The sequence below is a fragment of the Lepisosteus oculatus genome, chromosome 1, assembly GCF_040954835.1.
Source record: "Lepisosteus oculatus isolate fLepOcu1 chromosome 1, fLepOcu1.hap2, whole genome shotgun sequence".
In the NCBI taxonomy this organism is placed as follows: domain Eukaryota; kingdom Metazoa; phylum Chordata; class Actinopteri; order Semionotiformes; family Lepisosteidae; genus Lepisosteus; species Lepisosteus oculatus.
Genome location: NC_090696.1, coordinates 6,173,585 through 6,192,832, shown reverse-complemented (window position 1 = coordinate 6,192,832; position 19,248 = coordinate 6,173,585). Strand labels below are relative to the sequence as shown.

Sequence of the window (19,248 nt, the reverse complement as noted above, 5' to 3'; positions counted from 1 at the left end):
AGGGGGCGACCCTGGCTTTCTGCAGAACGCTGACCCCCGGGAACGCAGGGCACTTAAGAGCCTCAGCTGTTGTCGGGATTGCTCCTCTCCCCCTGTCACGGCAGGGCGAGACTCTCAGGAGAACACACGTGCTCAAAAACAGCAACCCCCACCCCTCCAACTTCGACAGCCAGGGAACAGCTAACAGAGGAACAGTGCTATTAGTGAAGTCTTAAACGGGAGGTCAACGTAACATTGAGACTGCAGACAAAGTGGAAATGTTTCTCAGTTGGTGCCAATAGCGCACTGCTGCTCGGTAAGGGGCTGTCCAGCATCTGTGAGAATGGAGGTGATAATGGGAGTCAAATTATTCCCAATAATGGCAAGCAGTCGAGAAGAGTCAGGTTACCCTCCAGCGCCTGAGCCTTCACACCTCTACTCCCGATACTCGAGGCCCGAGGCAGACAGAAGCTTGCATGCAGTCGTACACAGACGACACAAGCGATTGCAATTCACAGTCAGCAGGGCTGTAACTGAGCTTCCTGGATACCACTGTGCTCAGCAGTTGCGAAAGGCAGAGGACTCCACAAGAACTAGAATGACATTTCTTCTTATGCAGATGTTTTTACAGGCAGGAAAAATATTACTAAAAGACAATTCACCCCGACATAGTTTATAAGACGCAAAAACTTCAACATGGAAATAAGTTAGAAACGCAAAGGAGAAAACAGATTTCTTCCCTCCCAGGCTCAGTGAATGTTTGATTTTCTAGCAGCAGAAAGCAACCACAGCTGCTCCCTGTTGATAAGAGGCTGAATGATCACCTGGCCAGAAAACAAGTTTTTTTCTTAACAGGAGTTACTGCTGGTAAAAGCCTCGGGCTGACGCGCTTTAAACGGAAGTTTGACAGCTGGGTTTGACAAGACAGTTGAGTTTCCACTCTGCAACACCACACGGCAACTCACTAAAAAATAAAACAAGGCCAAAACCCAGACGTCCAGAAAGAAAAGGCCAGGACTAGGATGAGCGCCTCCAAAATATATTTAAGAACAAGATTTCTTTTCAACGTCTGTGGTCCGTTTACAGAAAATGGATGTTCATATATTACTCGTCTCTTTGGCAGGAGAACTCAGAACACATTTCTACAGGCAAAGCACTTCTAAAATTCTGTCAAGTGTGAGGACAAACGTGGGCGTTTCCACTTAGACTTCAAAATTTTCACTACAAAAGCGAGTCAGAAATTAAACCTCTCGCAGCTGAAAGGCTCCTAAAACTTACAATCCCATAAGACTCTCTCTTCGGAAGCTGTTACTCTAATAACGAATCACAGAGTTATTGTCCTTCACGCAGACTGCCCACGGAACGGTTTTTAAATTTAGAACCGGCAATACATTTTTTACCCCCTGATTTCGAATAACAAAGGCATATAAGTGCCTACACCAACAGTCCCTCAAGTGCATGCTGTAGAGTGGGCACTGACCTTAGGGCAAAAACTGTTCACAGAGCTGTGAGGAGTCAAGAATCACGGGTCACCCACAGAACCGGGTATCGACCCAGAACATGGGAGGGAAGAGAGATTCGGAAACGCACCCAACCAGAACCGCAGTGCCTCGTGTGAATTACAGCACTGCTCACAGGCCCCAGACCCGTGTGCTGAACGCTTTTCCTCATTAATATGTAGCTGTGCATTTGGAAGCAAACTGACAAACCATACCAACTTATCCATCAGCCGGCAGCAGCTCACGAGATACAAAAATCTCATGAACACCGCCATTCTCATCGGCTACAAAGCACTGAGGGTGCAGAAGAGAAAAAAAAGCAGTCTAATTCTTCACTTTAAAATACTCCACAGGAGAGGGGAACAGCTGGTCAGCCCTCAGAGGTCCCATCGGCGCTCCTGCAACAGGAAACCTCTGGTGTCTCATCTGTGCCTCGGCTGCAGTGCTCTGCACACGTGGCTCAGGCGAGGGGGTCACGGCACTTGGGGTTAAGTTAGAAGGTTCCATGGGGGTTCCATAAAAGCTGAGGGCCTACATGTCTAGAGAAAGCTGAGGGTCTATATGTCTAGAGATGCACTGTAAACCACTCTGAACCACCTGTACAACCAAATTTAATTCAACTCGGAAATCCTCAAACCTGTTTTTTTTTGACCAGATGGACCCATGTGATAATCGCTCACTAGACGATATATTTCAATACTACAAATCCAAACCGTGTCAGACATACGGAACAGAGCAGAAACAAAATCACTGACTCCCATCCACCTGCGCCAAGGAGCCCTGTTATAACCGCTCTCCCCCAGACGTGTCCAGATGAGCTTGAGCTTCCTGGTTTTGTTTCAGTGGAGATCTTAATCACAGGCCCATCGCTTTGAATCAGCCGCGAAGCTGGGACCAAGCTCGAGAAAGGTCTTGGTTTCAGAAGAACCCTGAGCAAGGCGGGTGAGCTGAAAGGCAAGCAACAGCACCTCTGCGGATGGAAAATCTCTTTCTGACACACTCATTCCTCTCCGTGTCGGTTCATCAGGAAACGACCGCCTAGCAATAGTCATTCAGGCAAGTGAGCAAGGACACCCAAAACAGTATGCTGGAAGCAGGGCGTTTTCAGATCCAAGGACTAATGGGACAAATAAACGGGTCCTCGCAGGTTCGAGGCACTGTCGGCGCGGAACGGCACTTTCTTGCCAGCAGCACTGACCGGCCTGCGGTATGGTACAAGGCCAGTGGCTCCAGGGGTGGAGAGGTCTGCCGGCACCACCCCACTCTCCCCTCGGGAACATGGCTTGCGTGTAGCCTCGAACGGAGGCGTACAAAATAACTAGGGATTCTAAATCGAGTGGGGTTACACATTTTAACAAGAAACGGTATCGCACAGTGTAGTGTGCCAAGAGACGCACATCCTGGGAGTGCACTCTGGGTGCTGGGACTAGGAGGGAGAGTGTGCTCAAAGGCCGCTTTCAACCTCAGACAGAGCACTGCTTCAGGCTGACAAAGGCTCTGCCTCACCTTCAGCACAGACATTTGCGCAGTACCGCCGAGAACCAGCTCAGGACTGGGAGACATCAGCAAATAAAATCGAAATCCATCACGGTATTGTAAATCTGGAAGACAGACTGCTGGCAATTCCATTCCAAAACGAATCACTGCTGGCAGCAGTCGCCAAAGTTTGACCTCAGTCCCGCTCTTCTGCAGATGTCGTGTCCAATCCTGGTCTAGAAAGGCTGGTGTTCCCGCAGGTTTGCACTCCAGCGCAGGCCGTACACAAGCTAAGCTCAACGTGCTGATCCAGTTAAGCCAGGTTTTCAGATGCGGCGGACTGTGGAAGCCTGCAGACACACAGACCTCCAGGAGCAGGACTGGACACCACTGCAGTATGGAGTCACGCATACCCAGCAAAAAGCAGAAGCACAATCAATACTGCGTCACCACATCTTCCCTTCAACTAACACACAAGCTATACAGTAAGGTTTGAAGGTGGTCCCCCACACCCTACAACCTTCTGCTCTTTACTTTCTTTCTCAACTATCCACATAATACCCTTTTCCCCTGGAATAACCCACTACCCATAACCACGATACAACAGCTGTTCAAGAAACAAAAGCCATAATCAATGTCTCGTCAATTTTTTAGGGCTTCTACAGAGGAGGTTTTGGAGCTCTTAGCAGAACGTCCACTTCGCTTTGCCACACGTATTGAATTCTAGGCTAGCAGGAAGAAACCGGATTGAATTACCATCTATGAGAGCCCTCTGGCCAACCCCCTTCTCCGATTTAGGCAAAGGGAATCCAGTGTAATGTTAAAAAACGCCAACGACAACACAAACCACCAAGAGCTGCCGGGGGCTGCTGGGATGTCAGGAAGTACCTACCGAGGACGAGGCGAGAGGGGGGGTGGAGAAGCTCGAATGCCCAACCTTGCACGCTGTCCCCGCGCCGCTGCCTGAAGCCACACTTGCCGGTGATGACGCCGCCGGCGCCAGGAGGGGGCGCCGCCTCGGCTCAGCCCTGACGAGCCTTCTCCTCCTCTTCCTCCCCTTGTTCTCCCTCTCCTTCCTCTTCTGGGCTGCAGGGGCGGTGGCGGCGGCCGGCACCTCCCCGTCCTCGCAGAAGCAGGACTCGAACCGGGGCTTGCCGTTGGCCACCGTCTTGGTGATCTTGAGCTTGATCTCGGGGGAGTCGCCCTTCTTCGGGGGGCTGGCGTGCGGCGTGGGGGGGTCCCCGCCCTTCAGGAGGGGCGGCGGCTCCGCGGCGCACAGCTTGGGCAGCTTGTCCTGGTCGCCGTTCAGCACGCGGGAGGTCAGGTCCTTCAGCCGCTCGCCGCTGATCTGGATGACCGTGTCCTGCAGGGTGGCGACCAGCTGGGCGGCGGCGGCCTTGTCCATGAGGATGGCCGGGTCGGCGCTCATCTCCACGCCGGCCGCCTGGCTCTTGCGGCTGCTCAGCGCCTCGGGGGCCTGCTTCATGCTGACAGGGCTCAGGTGCTCGGGCATCAACGGCAGAGAGCTGCCCTTGGCATTCAAATCCATTCAGTCCAGCTGTTTCCAATCTCATTCAACTGCAGCGGAAAGGAGAACAGGGAGATGACAGGTTTAGCCATAGAGCTTCGATTGCCGGCACGCCCCCCCCCCACTCACTAGTACAGACCCCCCATCCATCCAGACCGTCCTCACCACGCGCTGCCTCAGAGCAGCGGACGATAGGATCAAGAATCACCACCACGCAGGGAATGCACTTTTCTCTCCGCTTCCTCCTGGCAGAGGACTGAGTACAAGGCCCAGACCTCCCACCCTCGCGTACAACCCTCTGAACTCAAAATATTGCCACTTCTGCATTTTTCAGCTTCTACCTAAATGCTTGTTAAATTTATAGCTGCTACCCCATTACTGTCTCCAAGAATTGCAATGTCGTTTGTTTTGTTCTGTTCTATCTCAATATTATGTCATCCGTTACATCATTTGTCATGTGAGGAAACACGCAAGTGAGTATTTCAAGGTACATATGACAAACAAACTTGATTTCAGATTCATGAGGAAAGGATATTAATTCCTTGTATTTAAGTACCACGCTTTTTATCACAAGGGATCCCAAGTTGTCTTGCCCGGGTGACGTGTCCCATCACATGCCACAGAGGTACTCACACCCTGAGGAACGGGCAGCGGCCATTCTGCACCAGCAGCCTCACTGAGCTCCAAGACCAGGGAGGGAACTCACTCGACTATTTGAGTTAAGAAGGAACTGAAATGCACATCTCTGAAGATGGTCACCCACCTCTCCCACCCTGCCCCAACTCTCTCTCTCCTTTCTGATAGGCAGGTTAGGTCCGTCAAGACAAGAGCTACCAGGTTTCATAACAGCACCTTCCCAGAGGCTGCGTGCTGCAAGAAGTGGGCACTTTAAAGCTTTTGCACGGCTCAGTGTTACAAAATCAGGCCCCACTATTACTTATTGCAGTGCTCTTTGTTATTACTGGTGTGTTTTTAGGATGGTTTGTGAATGTGCTGGGTGGACACATTCCGTTATTGGCTCCATGTTGTATATTTGTACTGTATGAGCTCACTGATCCAAATTCCATACAAGTAGTTATGGCAATACAGTATTGCTCTTGAACAAGCGATCTTAAAACAAGCAACAGGACAGGGCCTGGGCTGAACAACCCGTCGGAAAGCACCTCCTACATGACGGCGTACCCTCCTGGTCTTCATACTGGGGCACAGCTCTGGGACGTCCGTTCTAGAGGCAAACAGCAGCTCCACCACTTACACCAGCAACACGATGTGCTCTCACAGCCAGTGCACTGCGTAGCTTCCACGATCTGGCCACAAGCTGGTAATGGCATTAGGATTAAAATCTGTTTTTATACATAAAGAAAATACAGATTCATGTTCCAGAAAGTTATTTTAAATACACAAGCAGCTACTTTGAGGAAAAGGGCAGAGTTGTGCTGCAGGCTGAAATCACCACAGAACAGAAATCGATCAAAACAATTTTTTAGACCAGGGGGTCTCAACCTCAGCTCTTAGTGGAGTTCAATCTTGGAAACGCCTTACAGGAACAACATGATTTGATACTGAAGGTGATATAAACTGCAAGCTCAACCTCTAAAGGTTAAAGGTTAAGTTCATGTTGGTTCGTAAAGGCTGAGCTCTGGGGAGTACCTGGAGTGCACCATCTTTTTCTGAGTAGTGAAATTCACAACTACTTTAAAATAACTAGACTGAACACAGAGAAATAAGATAAACCTCTCCACGTTACGCGCAACCCATCCAACACTGAAGGTCCCCCAGTTACATCAAAAACAGCGTTAAAAAATTCACCAAGTTATCAGAACAATTACCATTCTAAATGTAGCAGTTACTCGTTATTGAATGGACGTGACGTGTAAATTCATTCCGCGGATTAACATTGGTCAGGCAGGGCCTGCTGTGAAAGTCAAGTTTTAAGTTCCCACTGTGGACTGCTGTTCGGCACCGGCTCTGGCCCCGTCCTCGCCCGCGCGCCCGCCCATCTGTCCCAGCTCACCCCTCGGCTGCTCAGTGGGCCTCCTGGACGGCACCCGTACTTGAGCACAAGGGTCACACCCAGCGGCACAGACACGCGCTGCCATACAGCCGGCTTGTGCAACAAGGCATGCTAGAAACGTCAGGGGAGGCCGGCAGCGATGGCAACATGAACTACTTAAGATATTGAGAGACACTGATGGTACAGAAGCATTGCTCCCCTGATAAACGGAGCACGTTGTTTTGGCAGCGAGAAGTTCACTGAGGCCAAGGACCTGAACCAGGCATTTCTTCAACCGGCCAGAGTGTTCCCCTCCCACAACCCTCTGGGCGCAGAAGACGCCCTCTGGGTTGACTTTGGCAATGTCCTTAAGAATTCTCAATACTTGTACCAGGTGGCCTTGTAATCTTCTGATCAAACCCAAAAAAAGGTTCAGTCCTTCAGCCGGTCAATGCAGGACACTCCTTTAAACCCTGCAGTGCGTCTGGTTTCTCTTCTCTCAACCGATTCCAGAGCAGCAATATTTTATAAACCGAGGTGACCAACTCTGGACACCCTGTTCTAAACAAGGCCTCACATTTCTGGTGTGATGTGATCTTTTTGAATCCAAGAATGAAACTCCACATTTCGATCAACTTTTTACTCCGCTCTTTGTAAAGCTCTTCCAAAACAATGTGCTCCACTCCGTTTCAGGTGTTAAGGACAGCACTATGAGCCGCCAGGCCAAACTCACCCAGTCTACACTTGATTCAATTCCAAGATGCGAATTATGTAGGAACAACTCGGATGGAAAAGCCCAATTGCGATTTTAGCCTATATAACAAAAATCACACTGATCCTCCTCCTTTGCTCAGAGACCCAACATGTTGCTGCTACAACAAATCTCTTCTCCGAAAGCCCCTCAGCCCCTTCAATGTTTTTTTCAGCTTGACCTCCACAGCACAGCACAGAAACAGACAGGCAGAGGGCTGCAGCAAAAGCCTGCAAAAAAAAAAAACACTTGCATACAAAAGAAAAAAAAAAGTGCGTCCAATTTCCAGATTTAGGATAAACGCCATGGCAACAAAAAACGTCAGGGCTCAAGAACACGCTGAAAGAGCTACCGCGGTAAGGTGTCCGTGCACAGCAAACACAGCTGCCACACAATGCAGTACGGCCGCGACCGGCCACAGCCCAGCGAAGCCCGTCAGTATCCTGAAAACAAAAGCCACCCCATACTGAAGCTCAGCCATGCTACAACAGTCTGCACGGCGTTTCCGCGCTCTTCCCCAGATGGAAGTGAAAACATTCTTAATGCCACAGTGATGAGATTAACCAGCAGGAGCACGGGGAGGAGAACGCCACCGCCACAGACATCTGTCCCCGGCTGCTCCCGCTGCGCGCGCCATCCCTTTCAACCCGCGCCTGGAACGGGCCGAGAGCTGGCCCAGAATTCAAAGGGGAAGAGAGCCTGGGCGCTGGGCCCCGCCAATGAAAGTGGATTCCCGTGTTGAGAGGTGCTCTCTCAGCTGTGTCTGCTCCCAGCTGCCCCCACAAAGGAGCAGCAGTCTTCCCCTGGAGGAGCCTGAGCCAGCGCTTTCTAAAATGGCCTCCCAAAACACAACCCCCTTTCGCTCTCAAAAGCCAACTCAACAGGAGGCCGTCCCTGCCAGGCGCTGGACTGCAGGCTCAGCCCTTCGGTGCGTTTGGAGGGCCTTGCTGTCTCCCCCCCCAAGAAGAAGTGAACGCCGAGACTCCGAGACTCAAGGGGCCCAGGTCCTGCTGCGACCTCACCCCCCCTGGGAGGGGGGGGGAACATGCTCATCTGGCTACTGTGGTGCATAATCAGCAAAATACTTCATTCACGCACGGCTCTACTGGAGCAGAACCTGCTCCCCTCTTCCAGGAGGTGCCAAGCAGAGCCCTACAGCGGCGCCCCAGTCTGAGGCACACGCATGTGATGGCAGAGGCCTGACGAGCACTGGCAGCGGGGTGTCCGCATGCCACAGAGAGCAGTTCACCCCCTTTCTCAACACCCGGCCGTCCCCCGGACACAGCGTCACGCCAAACCACACGTGCCCGCAGGCCCGCGGCAGGCTGCGAAAACACTTGTAATCTTATCCGCTACTCGCGCAGGCCATATTTACACAAATCCAGAAGGAGTGGCAACAAATCTGATGGGCTTTACCACACCGGCTCAGAGGAGAAAACACAACGCTGAGAACAGAAGGGCAACGCTTTTCTTCAACCAACCCTGAATATTTCAAAAATATGTATTTCCAGTCCCGTGTTGACAGATCGAGAGCTCCGAATCTAGCCATGCAACGACCTGGCCCGCGTGCCTTGGATGAGGTTCGCTGTTGTTACGGTTGTTCTAGTTTATTCCAGTCTCGCCAGAGACTCAGAAACGCAGTTTTGTCCCCTCCCGTACGCGACAATTCTTTTCAGAAGCTGCATTTGTGAAGCTCACACCCAGCAAGGCTACACGGAACATCCGAATCAGATGTTACAGTGAATAAGATCATTGGCGTTCTTGTATCCAAGGCACATTGTTCGACAGCAGATTAACCTGTAAAAGTGCGCTTTCAGAAGAGCTAATTTTTACGAGGTTTCAAGCCGTGCACATTTCAAACCCCTCACACAGGAGCTGAGGTCCTGGAGCTACTGAAAGCTGCAGGAATTGAAAATAATTTTCTTATATCTGAAGGCAAGAAATACCCGACGCCTGAAGAAGGCTCCATAGCCAAAATGTGGCGTTTCTTCTCTTTTCAGCATGGAAGAGACCTTGACTTGTTCATTGTGTGTACCGCCCAGTACACACAAACCCTCTTTACCTGTAAGAGAACCAAGACCAGACAAGTCCACTTGTTTCCTTAGCAGGTTCTGCTAAGCTCTTCCAGGACAGAAACACAGACTCCCTCCCGTCAGGGAATTAGCCTAAGGCTTGTGACATTTATTCAGTTCCTCCCAAAACCCAAGGCTCCAAAATTACCAAGTTATTGGTAATCCTAAATAGCAGTCATAAATTGTCCCAAACGGTGACCCCTATGAATAAACTGCAGAACGATCCTCTAAAGGCAAGACAAAACAGTTTGGGGTATCCAATCGTCTCGGACAGGGGAGGCCACAGTGAACTTTCAAAGCGCCATTTTACACGGTGGTCTCCACGGCAACCGGCAATGAGGTGATGCCATGTGTCACTGTACTTTTATACACAAACTGAAAATAAGCATAAAACATTTCAATTTAAGCTAATGCACAGATTCTCAAAGATACAGCAGGCCACACCAGCACTGGACAGAACAGTTTCACTACAAGCTCGAGTTTGTTTTTTGCCACAGACCAAACGCAGGACAAAAGTGACAAAGAAACAACAAGGTCAACTGGAACTCAGGTGCAAAACTACCCAAAGGACACTTCTTTTCTCCCAATTCAAGGGGACACGCGTTTCTGACAGTGACAGATCGGAAACGACAAAAAGAAGAAGAAAAATATTTCGGGCCTATTCACCTGAAGCTCAAAATGACAGGCCCTTCCCCATGAACGCCATCGCCACTTCCAACAAGCTGACTCCATTCCGCGCGCACAGAGCCCAGTGAAGCCAAGCGAACAGATGGGGATGAGAAAAGAAAAGCCAAAGGAATCGCCGAGGACGTCCCAGATGGATGTCTCCGGGACGCTGGGCAATAGTCTGGGCTCTCTTGGGCAAAGGTCACGCCTGGGAATTCTCGCCCCTGTGCTTCCCCCAAAAAAACAGTCATTTTGGATAAACTTTTTTGACACCCGATGAAGGCTCCACAGCCAAAACGTTTATTTTTTTCTCTTTTCAGCGCGGAATAAACCTTTACTTGTCCCTTTGCAGCCTACACATGCTGACGCAGCTCCCGACTGGAACTTTTTAGATGCCTGCTTCGTTTTACAATGTCAGGTGCCCCTTTCTACAGCTGGGCCTGCTGGGAGAGATCCGGGGGGAGGTGTCCCACTCGGGGGTACAGTGTCAGTACCCCCCCTTCTCCTGGAATTGAACCCCTGGCCCTCCCTCCTGTCAGGCATCCAGAAAACTGACCACCACTCCACAAGTTTAGTGTGAGATTTTCACATGGCCTCACACAGAACCTACCCTGTGGATGGGTGACCTTACAAGGCAATGAGACCCATTAACAAAAAAAAATGACTAAAACCTTTTTAAGGTGGAAGGTTGACCATTGTTAAACAACCATTTTCAACCTCCTACATCAGGTAGTGGGGCTGGGAGAAACCAGAAACGGCCTTCACTACGAACTTAGGAAAGATCACATTACAAAGGTTTGAATTTCTACAAAGAACCACACTGTCGAAACTAACAGGAAAAAAAAGTGCAGTACGGCTTGCAACGTAAGGAAAACGTTCAATGAAACTTTCCTCAGCACCGACCCCGGTGCCATTATAAAGAGATCAGTGCCTGCAAATGAGGAGATAGCACTCAAGGCCTTTTAAAAAACACGCTGGGTGGACCACCCACTGCCGCCTGGTAGAGGAAACCTTAACCACGAACCCATCACCGAGACCAAATATCGGGATGACCCACAGATCGGTCCCACTCACATCGTCTAAGCGCGAAATGAAGCTGGCATTGGCCAGTCTGGGGAGGTGGGAATGCTCTTCGGGTTTTTTTTCCTGCACACAGATAAGTTTTAATTTATACCAGCTACAAACTCCCGGAATTTTTATCACGGACAAACACTCAGGGTTTCAAATCGCACAACCCATCCTCTTTTTTTCCATGTATTCATTCATTTATATATATGATTTTTTGATAGAGGTTCGCTACTGAGCTGCGGGGGGGTGGGGGGTCGCTGGGGGTGAAAATTAAGATTTCGAGGACATTTAATCACGAAGCAAGGGTTTTTTTTTGGGGGGGGGGAAGACAAACCGCCCGGTGAGACGCCCAAGACGAGCATCAGTGGGCGAAAGATTCAATAGTACCTGTTCAAACTGAAAGACAAAAAAAAGAAAAGCAAAAAAAAAACAAAACAAAAAAAAAACTCAAGTGCTCTGGAGATCGCCAGGCGTCGCCGAGGTTTTTTTCCTAACGTGTGCTCCCGCGAAGCCGGAGCCGGTGTGAGCGCCGCGGATTGGACACGCGTGGAGCGGTGCGGGCAGCGCTGGGCTGTCCTAACCGCAGCGCAGCGAGCACTGCCCATCTCAAACATGGCCTCCCCATTCAAAAAAAAAAAGAGCTACGAAACTCCTCCAGTATGCCACGGCATTCCCCGTCTCCCCACCCCACCACCATCACTGGGAGAAACCCAGCGTTTCCCCACCAGGACGAGCCGGGATCCGAATGCGCTTTCTTAACGAGGAGGCCGCTTTGCCACCACCCCCGCCGCCGCCTCTCCTTCAAAATAAATGAATTAAAAAAAAAACCTCCGCATTAAACAGCGTTTCAGGGCTCCGCCGAAAAGGAAAAGTGTTGATCGCGTTTTATAACGACGGACTCGCCCGCAGGCGCAGCTCACAGGCGGCGCACCGGGGCGAGACCTGCGGGGACGAGCCGGCTGCCTGCTGCCCCTGGCGACCGGCCTGTACCGGGCAGCGGAGTCCCACTGCCGGCGTCGCGGGAGAAACACGAAGGGCAAGGTCTCGGCGGATAGAAGAGGGGGGGGGGGGGGGGGGTTGAGCCCCGGGTGGAAATGCTCGTTCACCCACACGCATCAATCCACAAAAACATACCCGAGCGAAGTCCCTTCCTGCCGTGATCTCTCCTCCCAGGTAGGCACCAAACGTCAGGACCAACAGCGGTGGCTTGTCCCCCCGTCCCCCCCAGACGATCAACAGCCCCCCAAGCGGGTCAGCCAGCTCTCTGCGGGGTCCAGCGAAAATAACACGGCGACACACGCGGGTCGAGACGCACTGTGGAGGCTGTGCAGATCTAACCCCCCCCAGCCCCTTGCCATCACGGGCGGCCACCAGCGAGCCCCGAGCCCCGCGGCTACCGGGCCGGACAAACACCCCGGCCGGGACTGCAGGCATTGCCGTGCTGCCCGGGTAGGCCCCGCGAGAAACAGAGCGATTTTCATTCCGTGCATGAATTTTTTAAAAAAATGCCCGAAGAAACGCTGGCTACCCCCCCTCCCCGGGTCAGAATCGTGAAACAACCACATTGATCTCGGACGGTAACGCTACCCGGCGAACAACTTCGCAGCCGATTCTATCTCTCTCTCTTTTTTTTTTGCTTTTAAAAATGCACGCCTCCCTGTGCTGAAATACAATTCACTCGCCCGTCCCAGGCACAGTGCAAGTAACACACTAACCCCTCCGCTTTAGTTTAAAGGGATATAAAGAGAGAGAAGGAGGAAAAAAAAACACCCGAGCGAGGCGCTTCCAGGCGGCACGGCACGGCGCGACCCTAACGGCGAAACGCGCTGAGCGCGGTGGTGCACACGATGGTGAAAGAAGGCAAAAAGAGAGAGATATTAACCTGTTTGCAGCATCTTCCAAGCGCCGAGTATTGCAGCGATAATCAATGCGAGTTGCAGGAACTCTAATCCCAGTCAGCGCGAAAAATACTCACTTCGGATTGGTTGGCAGCGGCAGCAGAGTTTAACCGGCCTTTTCAAAAAAAAACCTGCTCCGACCGGGCCCCATAAAGCATTCCGGGCGCTTCTCGGGAACGGGATCGCCTTACTTGTCTCTATCCCGGCTCCTGGCTACTGCTCCGACGTCCCTGTCGACAGGTTTCCTTCCCCGCGGCCGATGGGGAGCGGGAGCGGTCAAGCCGAGAGCAGCACCTCGGACCGGCCGCGTCGGCAAATGAGCAGCGAGGCAGGCATCCTCCTCGCGTGACGTCACCGGGGAAAGGCGCTCGCCCGAGCGGAGCTGGGAGAGCCGGGCCGGGCCGGGCCGAGCCCCGGGCTGACATTGTCTGCGGCCGGCTGCGAGGTGAGGCGACAGGCACAGCGGAGCAGCCGGGTAGGGTAGGGTTGGGTAGGGTTGGGTTGGGTTGGGGGGGGGGGGGGACCCGCGATAACAGGACGCCGAAACTCCCGGAACCCCGGTTCTCTACACGTGCAGCCCCTGCCATCGTTATGTGTAATTCGTTGTCATGGTGAACGAGTTAAAAATATTGGAGGGTGGCGGGGACGCTTTTTTTTTCTTCTTCTTTAGAGAAACATCAATATCTCAGACACAAATTGCGATGCCTAAACGTATTGTTTTTGTGTGTGTGTGTGCTGACTGAATATGCCCACTATCGCTATATTCACAACACGTTCCCAAACGAGCTTCTTAACTAAACGATTGCACTGGAGTGAACACGCACCGCCACAGGCTGATGACCGCATGATACCAACGTACATTTCGGCTGCTGGGATTAGATGACTCACTCGAGTCGAATGAATTTGAATGTCATACAAGCGAACGTCCTCTTTTTTTTTAAAAAAAAATAATGGACACCGATTTCCGATGTCAAACTCGGGATTTTATCTAACGTTTTCAGTTAAGGCGTGACAAAGGAAAAATGTTTTAAGATGGACCGGTTTGAAACAAAACTGGACTGGTAATTACGTTGGATTTGAAGAAGGTTACAAATGAGCAGAAGCCATCCAGCCTGTTTATCTTCCTGGGTCTCATCCAGCTGTTTCTTGCAGGAAGCCAGGATGTTGACGTTTAGTATGTACACTATGTGCTGGCTTCAACTTTATAGTTGGGTACCTTGTTCCATAATCTTAGATTTAAGTAAAATACTAACCTATACAGCCTATATAGACAATCATATACAACAATAGAACGTGTGGCATTTTTAGGAAACTGAAAAAATGAGGAACTACTTTACACAAAAGCTTGGAGGTGTATGGAACAATCTACTCAGACATGTTGGAAAAGCAGGATTTTTATTCCTGGTCTTCTTTCCAGAATTTAATGCTAGATCGCGATGGGCTGAGCGACCCTCCCCACAGTTGTAAACTTTATTTAAATTAATAGTTTGGTTTCCTGTCTTTCAGGGCCTTATTAATGTTAATCAGGGTTGAATTCAAGGTAGTGCTTGTTGCTGATCACAGTAAGTGTACAGGTCACTTTTGGGTCTTGCACACATGGGTATGTACCTTAATCAGGTAATGAGGGCTCTCGGGGCCCAGGGGGAAGTTGCCCCCTGCAGCTTACGTGCCCCTGCGAGTGTGCACCTATCTGGGATTGTCCTCCATGTCTACACCTGTCATGGAGATGATGTCTCTTTCCACGCTCAGTCGGAGAGCGGGGACCAGGGAGACCAGCCTGGGGGGCAGGCAAACAGAACCGGCCCACATGTCCCTGGAAGGTGGGACATGAACCCAGGGAGAACATGCAAACTCCACACAGAAGGCACCCTAGCCCAGAATACTTCGCAGGACCTCAGAGCTGCAGGGGAAACAATAAAGTCTCCCGTGGCCCTGCACCACCCCCACTCCGTTACGGTTTAAAGAAGGCTGGCCTTGTGCAAATGTAACACTGTGTGCTACTGTCCCGTGCTGAAGTGCTTCAGAGGGAGCCCTTCTTCTCTGGGTTGCTGTATCTGGGTGTGATCTGGTTGCACGATGATGCTTAGACACCTATGAGTCTTCACTGCATTAAGGGTCGTACCCACCTTACATCTCTGAACTGCCTTCCAGTCCAGAATTTGCATTTCTTCAGTGCCCGAAAGCACCTGTCGCAACAGCAGAGGAGGTGCAACCAACAGCAAAGTGCAGCAGGCAGTTAATTGTTGTCTTGAGCTTAGAACTGTGGCAGAGGTTTGTCGTACCGTACTCCAGATTACAGCTGGGACAAACAGGCCCCAACAGACCTGGAGAGTGATGTACAGCATGACCTAACTGGTTATACCTGCAGCAGCTATGTCCAAATAAAGGCACAACCAAGGAAATTTTCATTTCTTCATTTATTGACACATCCTCATATGTATATATACATTTTTATGCACAACATTAATATCATATCTGGGCAGCAGCATGGTGCTGTGTTTACAATTCTCTACTTGTAACAGAAAGGATGTGGGTCTAACCTGCAATGTACTTCACTGAAATTGCTCCTATAAAAGGAGCTGTATAAATGGGTGTAAATATAAGGTGCTTTGGATAAAAGCGTCAACCACATACATTGGCATTAGACTGTATTAGCTCTGCATTACACAGGAATGCGTTCGGATTAAGAACAACTTAATATTTACATGGACATGAAAGTCATTGTGCACTAGCACACCACAGGGTAGTGCTGAAGTAAAGGAGCAGACCTGATACCTCACAGCTACAAAACTGCCTCGAACAATCCTGCATTTTCAAATGAACCGCCCCACACACACTCACGATAGACCCCAAAACATCCCAGCCCTATGAATGGATCTTCACAAGCTAAAACATGCTGAATAATGCCATTGTAGCTTTTCTCCTGGGAATTTTCACACGCATGTAACCAAACTTGCATGAGTTTCTGCTCCTTTGCTTTCCTACTGTATTCCAAACCCTTATGGGAATTGTGTGATTCTGTTCTTTTTTTTTCTGTAAAACCCTTTGAGGAGCCACCTTTAAAGCTGTTATATAAAATAGATTATTACTGTTATTGTTGTTGTAAAAATACATTTAGAAATGGACTATACTTCCTAGACCTTTTTTTGCTTTTTACAAGAGGAGAAAAACTAAATGGGCTCTAGTCACAGACATCATTGTTGTATAAAGAGGTGTTCCTTGTAAAAGTAAACTTTTTTATTACCTACCACGCAATTCAAATGGGTATCACGTGCTTTTTTAACATTAAAGGCACTAACTGACCCAGTTAAACCTAATAAAGGGGTAAATTAGTTAAATCACCATTTAACATCTACCCAAAGACTGCAGGTCATCTTCTCCCCCTGTGGGTGCTATTGAAATGAATGTAGTGACTGTTTTTATATGCTGCTCGGGATACAGCTAAAGGAATCCTTTCTGACCTCACAGTAGACAGTAAAACCAGAGTGGGCTGCAATCTTCAACTTTAGGTTGCATAGTGCCTAAAAATGACCTGATAAAAAATATAATAAATTTCATGCTCAATTGTTAAATTTTCTTGAGTGGTTATGTAATTTATTTACATACGATCAGTAAATATGCCTTTATTTCATACATTTTCTAAACCTGAATACTCAGCTGTAGAAATCATGAAATAGAAAAAAGCAAATAAATAATATATATACATGTGCAGTATATCCATTCAAACCGGTCTAGGTCTGGTATTCATAACTTGGAGGGTGCTTGTGAATACACATGAAAATTTGATGTTGAATATAATTATATTCAACTTGAGCTGTCAAGTTGGTGATGCCCCCACTCCCTTCCACCTTATTATGATCTCTCCTAACACCCTCCTGTACCCACAACCACTGTACTCCTACACCACACACACATGTAAGCCAAAATTGGACTGTCCCCTCGATAGCCCAGTAAAATTGTAACAGGCATAATAATATTAAATATTAATTAACCATACTACTTTTAACCACACTTATTTTTTGCACTGTTCCAAGAATTACCTTGCACTGTTTTTGTCCTGTGAAATTTTCTCTGTTTGCGGAATTTTGCACAGTTTTGATTACTTGATTACATGTTATTTATGTTATGTTATTTCATGTTACTATTATTGCTATTGTGTAACTGTCTGTTGTCTTATCTTCTGTCCTATTTATATACTGCACCTGAGTGACTAATGAGAAACACTTTTCATTATACAATGCACCTGTGTAAGTTTAATGACAATAAAGTTGAATTGAATTAGCATTAAAATAACAGAATAGCAGGAGCATAGATTAATTTAACCATTAAAAAACTAACACAAATAATGATCACACCACATCTTCTTTTGAAGCAGGAATTACAGGATACCTCAGGACAAGATTTCTGAGTAGTACAAATGCTACTCCGAATTTTTGTAAATTAACATTAAATTCATCAGATGCCACAATCAAAACACTTCAGAGAAAAGCTCTTATTTGAATCAGTATGTCTCATGTTAATCTTTAAGCACCAGACAAAACAAATAAAAGCATTTTCTCTATGTATTAAGAATGAGATCCAGAATAAACATCTCACCTTGTAATTCAGATTCAACCTTTTTTTTTAAATTATTCTCAGTCTACCAAGCCCATAGATAAGGGCTGTGGCTGTAGACCATGGTCAAACAAACAAGGGATACAGAAGTGTTAAAACAAGCACTCGAACTATTACTGATTTTAACGAGTGGAAACTGACTTCTTCACCACACTGGTAGAACACCCTAATCAGATTATCCGAGGAAACAGTCTTTGCGAGATAATAAATCTGCATTGTTAAGCAATTAAAAGTTTAGGATGATTAACTTTTAACTGCCTCGCCATTTAAAAAAAATCCAAATGAATAAATTCGTTAACTAATTCCGAGTATTTTAGCATGAAATACGTTTAAAACACTGCCGTGTTCGACTGAAATCAAAATGGCCCATTAGTTAATGCATGTGCTCAAAGTATTCGCGTATCAAACGATTTCCCGACACCGACAAAACACCTCCATTCATGAAAAGCAGATTTCTACTGTGACGCGGGAATTGCATGTGCAGAACAGTAACCAAAGTTATAACTGCCGAGTAATATTAGATGCCCTGTCACCTTAAGTGTGGAGGTAGCCTCAAAACACCCTCCCTGTTAGACAAATTGTGAACAACTAGAGAGATGTTTGTACATCCAGCATCGTGAAATGCGACAGGGTAATGCCAACCCAAACCACACACGAGATTCAATCCACGTGTAGCGTCACTGTACTACAAAGTACCCAAACTAGCTGTCCTTTCCTTGACAAAACGTTTGAACGGCCAAATCTGGAAATAACGCATTTAAAAAAAATCAACAAACATTCATTTTCCTTGGCCAGGCTCTATAATCTGCGAGAACTGTTTCTGATCCCTTCTATAAAACATTGTCTTCTCTTCCACAATAAATACTACAGTCCCATTCCTTAAGCTTTCGTTTCAAAATGGAACTGCGTGAACTTACAGCTCGCCGTGCGACGTCCAGGCCAGGGTTCAACGATGGGGCAGGCTCAAGTAAAGAAACTACATTCTTTGTTCGCCATTTAGGCACCTCAAAACTTAATATTTCCTGTACAGCGCCCATCCACCCGTTGAGCCACAATGGACTCTGTTGCACTTGCACTTGCACCCGCCCTCTCTTCCGGTACGTAACTTGATTGACATCCATTCTAGCCAGACTCAGAGCAGCTCGACACATCGCCTTCTGAATCACCCCTTTGTCAGCAAATAGAAAGCGCCGCCAAAATGGCGACGCTTTGCATCACGTCAAAATGTAACGGTCTGTGTTGCACCCAGTTGGCTGAAACTGCAGTCTTCTGAGGAAGACGGAAGCGAAAGCAGGAGGCGACATACACATCGCCGAGGCGCAGAAAGGACATGGGGCCAGAACTACAGAGACTGAGTCACAGCAAATAAATATACTCTTTTTGTTTATTTTTATTATTTTTTATTTATTTTAAAGTCCCTAATCAAACAAAATGGCGTTAATCCTGTTTACGAGATCCCGATCTCCACTGAAGAAAATCTCTGGGTCACTGGGCAGGGAATTCAGAAAAGGTACGATAGTAAATGTACATTTTCATCATTGATGAAATGATGCTTAACTGTTGTTGTTTTTGTGTGTGTGTGTCATATTCCATTGTGGCTGTTTGGTGTGTTGACAGTGAATATGAGCCCGTAGGCTTAGATCTGTTAAAGTGTCAAACCTTGACCTTCCCGGATCATGTTTCTCTGCTTCGCCGAAACAACAG

General features: G+C 48.4%; 2 protein-coding genes across 14 annotated transcripts in view; one reads left to right on the top strand and one right to left on the bottom strand.

The window, feature by feature from the left end:
- Window positions 1-18,534, bottom strand: part of nsd2 (nuclear receptor binding SET domain protein 2) — a 44,675-nt gene extending 26,141 nt beyond the window's left edge. For 2 of the 9 annotated variants that reach the window (XM_015344392.2, XM_015344399.2), the window contains exons 1-2: window positions 13,122-13,311; window positions 3,847-4,532 (exon numbers count right to left, since the gene is read on the bottom strand). In XM_015344392.2, the coding sequence (XP_015199878.2) occupies window positions 3,847-4,503 (657 nt within the window). In that variant the 5' untranslated portion in view covers window positions 4,504-4,532; window positions 13,122-13,311. The other 7 variants (XM_015344398.2, XM_015344400.2, XM_015344395.2 and 4 more) reach the window with 7 other exon arrangements.
- Window positions 18,535-18,743: 209 nt separating this feature from the next.
- letm1 (leucine zipper-EF-hand containing transmembrane protein 1) overlaps window positions 18,744-19,248 on the top strand; it is a 33,464-nt gene continuing 32,959 nt past the window's right edge. For 2 of the 5 annotated variants that reach the window (XM_015344387.2, XM_015344385.2), the window contains exon 1: window positions 18,745-19,054. In XM_015344387.2, the coding sequence (XP_015199873.2) occupies window positions 18,976-19,054 (79 nt within the window). In that variant the 5' untranslated portion in view covers window positions 18,745-18,975. Of the gene's footprint in view, window positions 19,055-19,248 lie in introns of all 5 variants that reach the window. The other 3 variants (XM_015344386.2, XM_015344388.2, XM_015344389.2) reach the window with 3 other exon arrangements.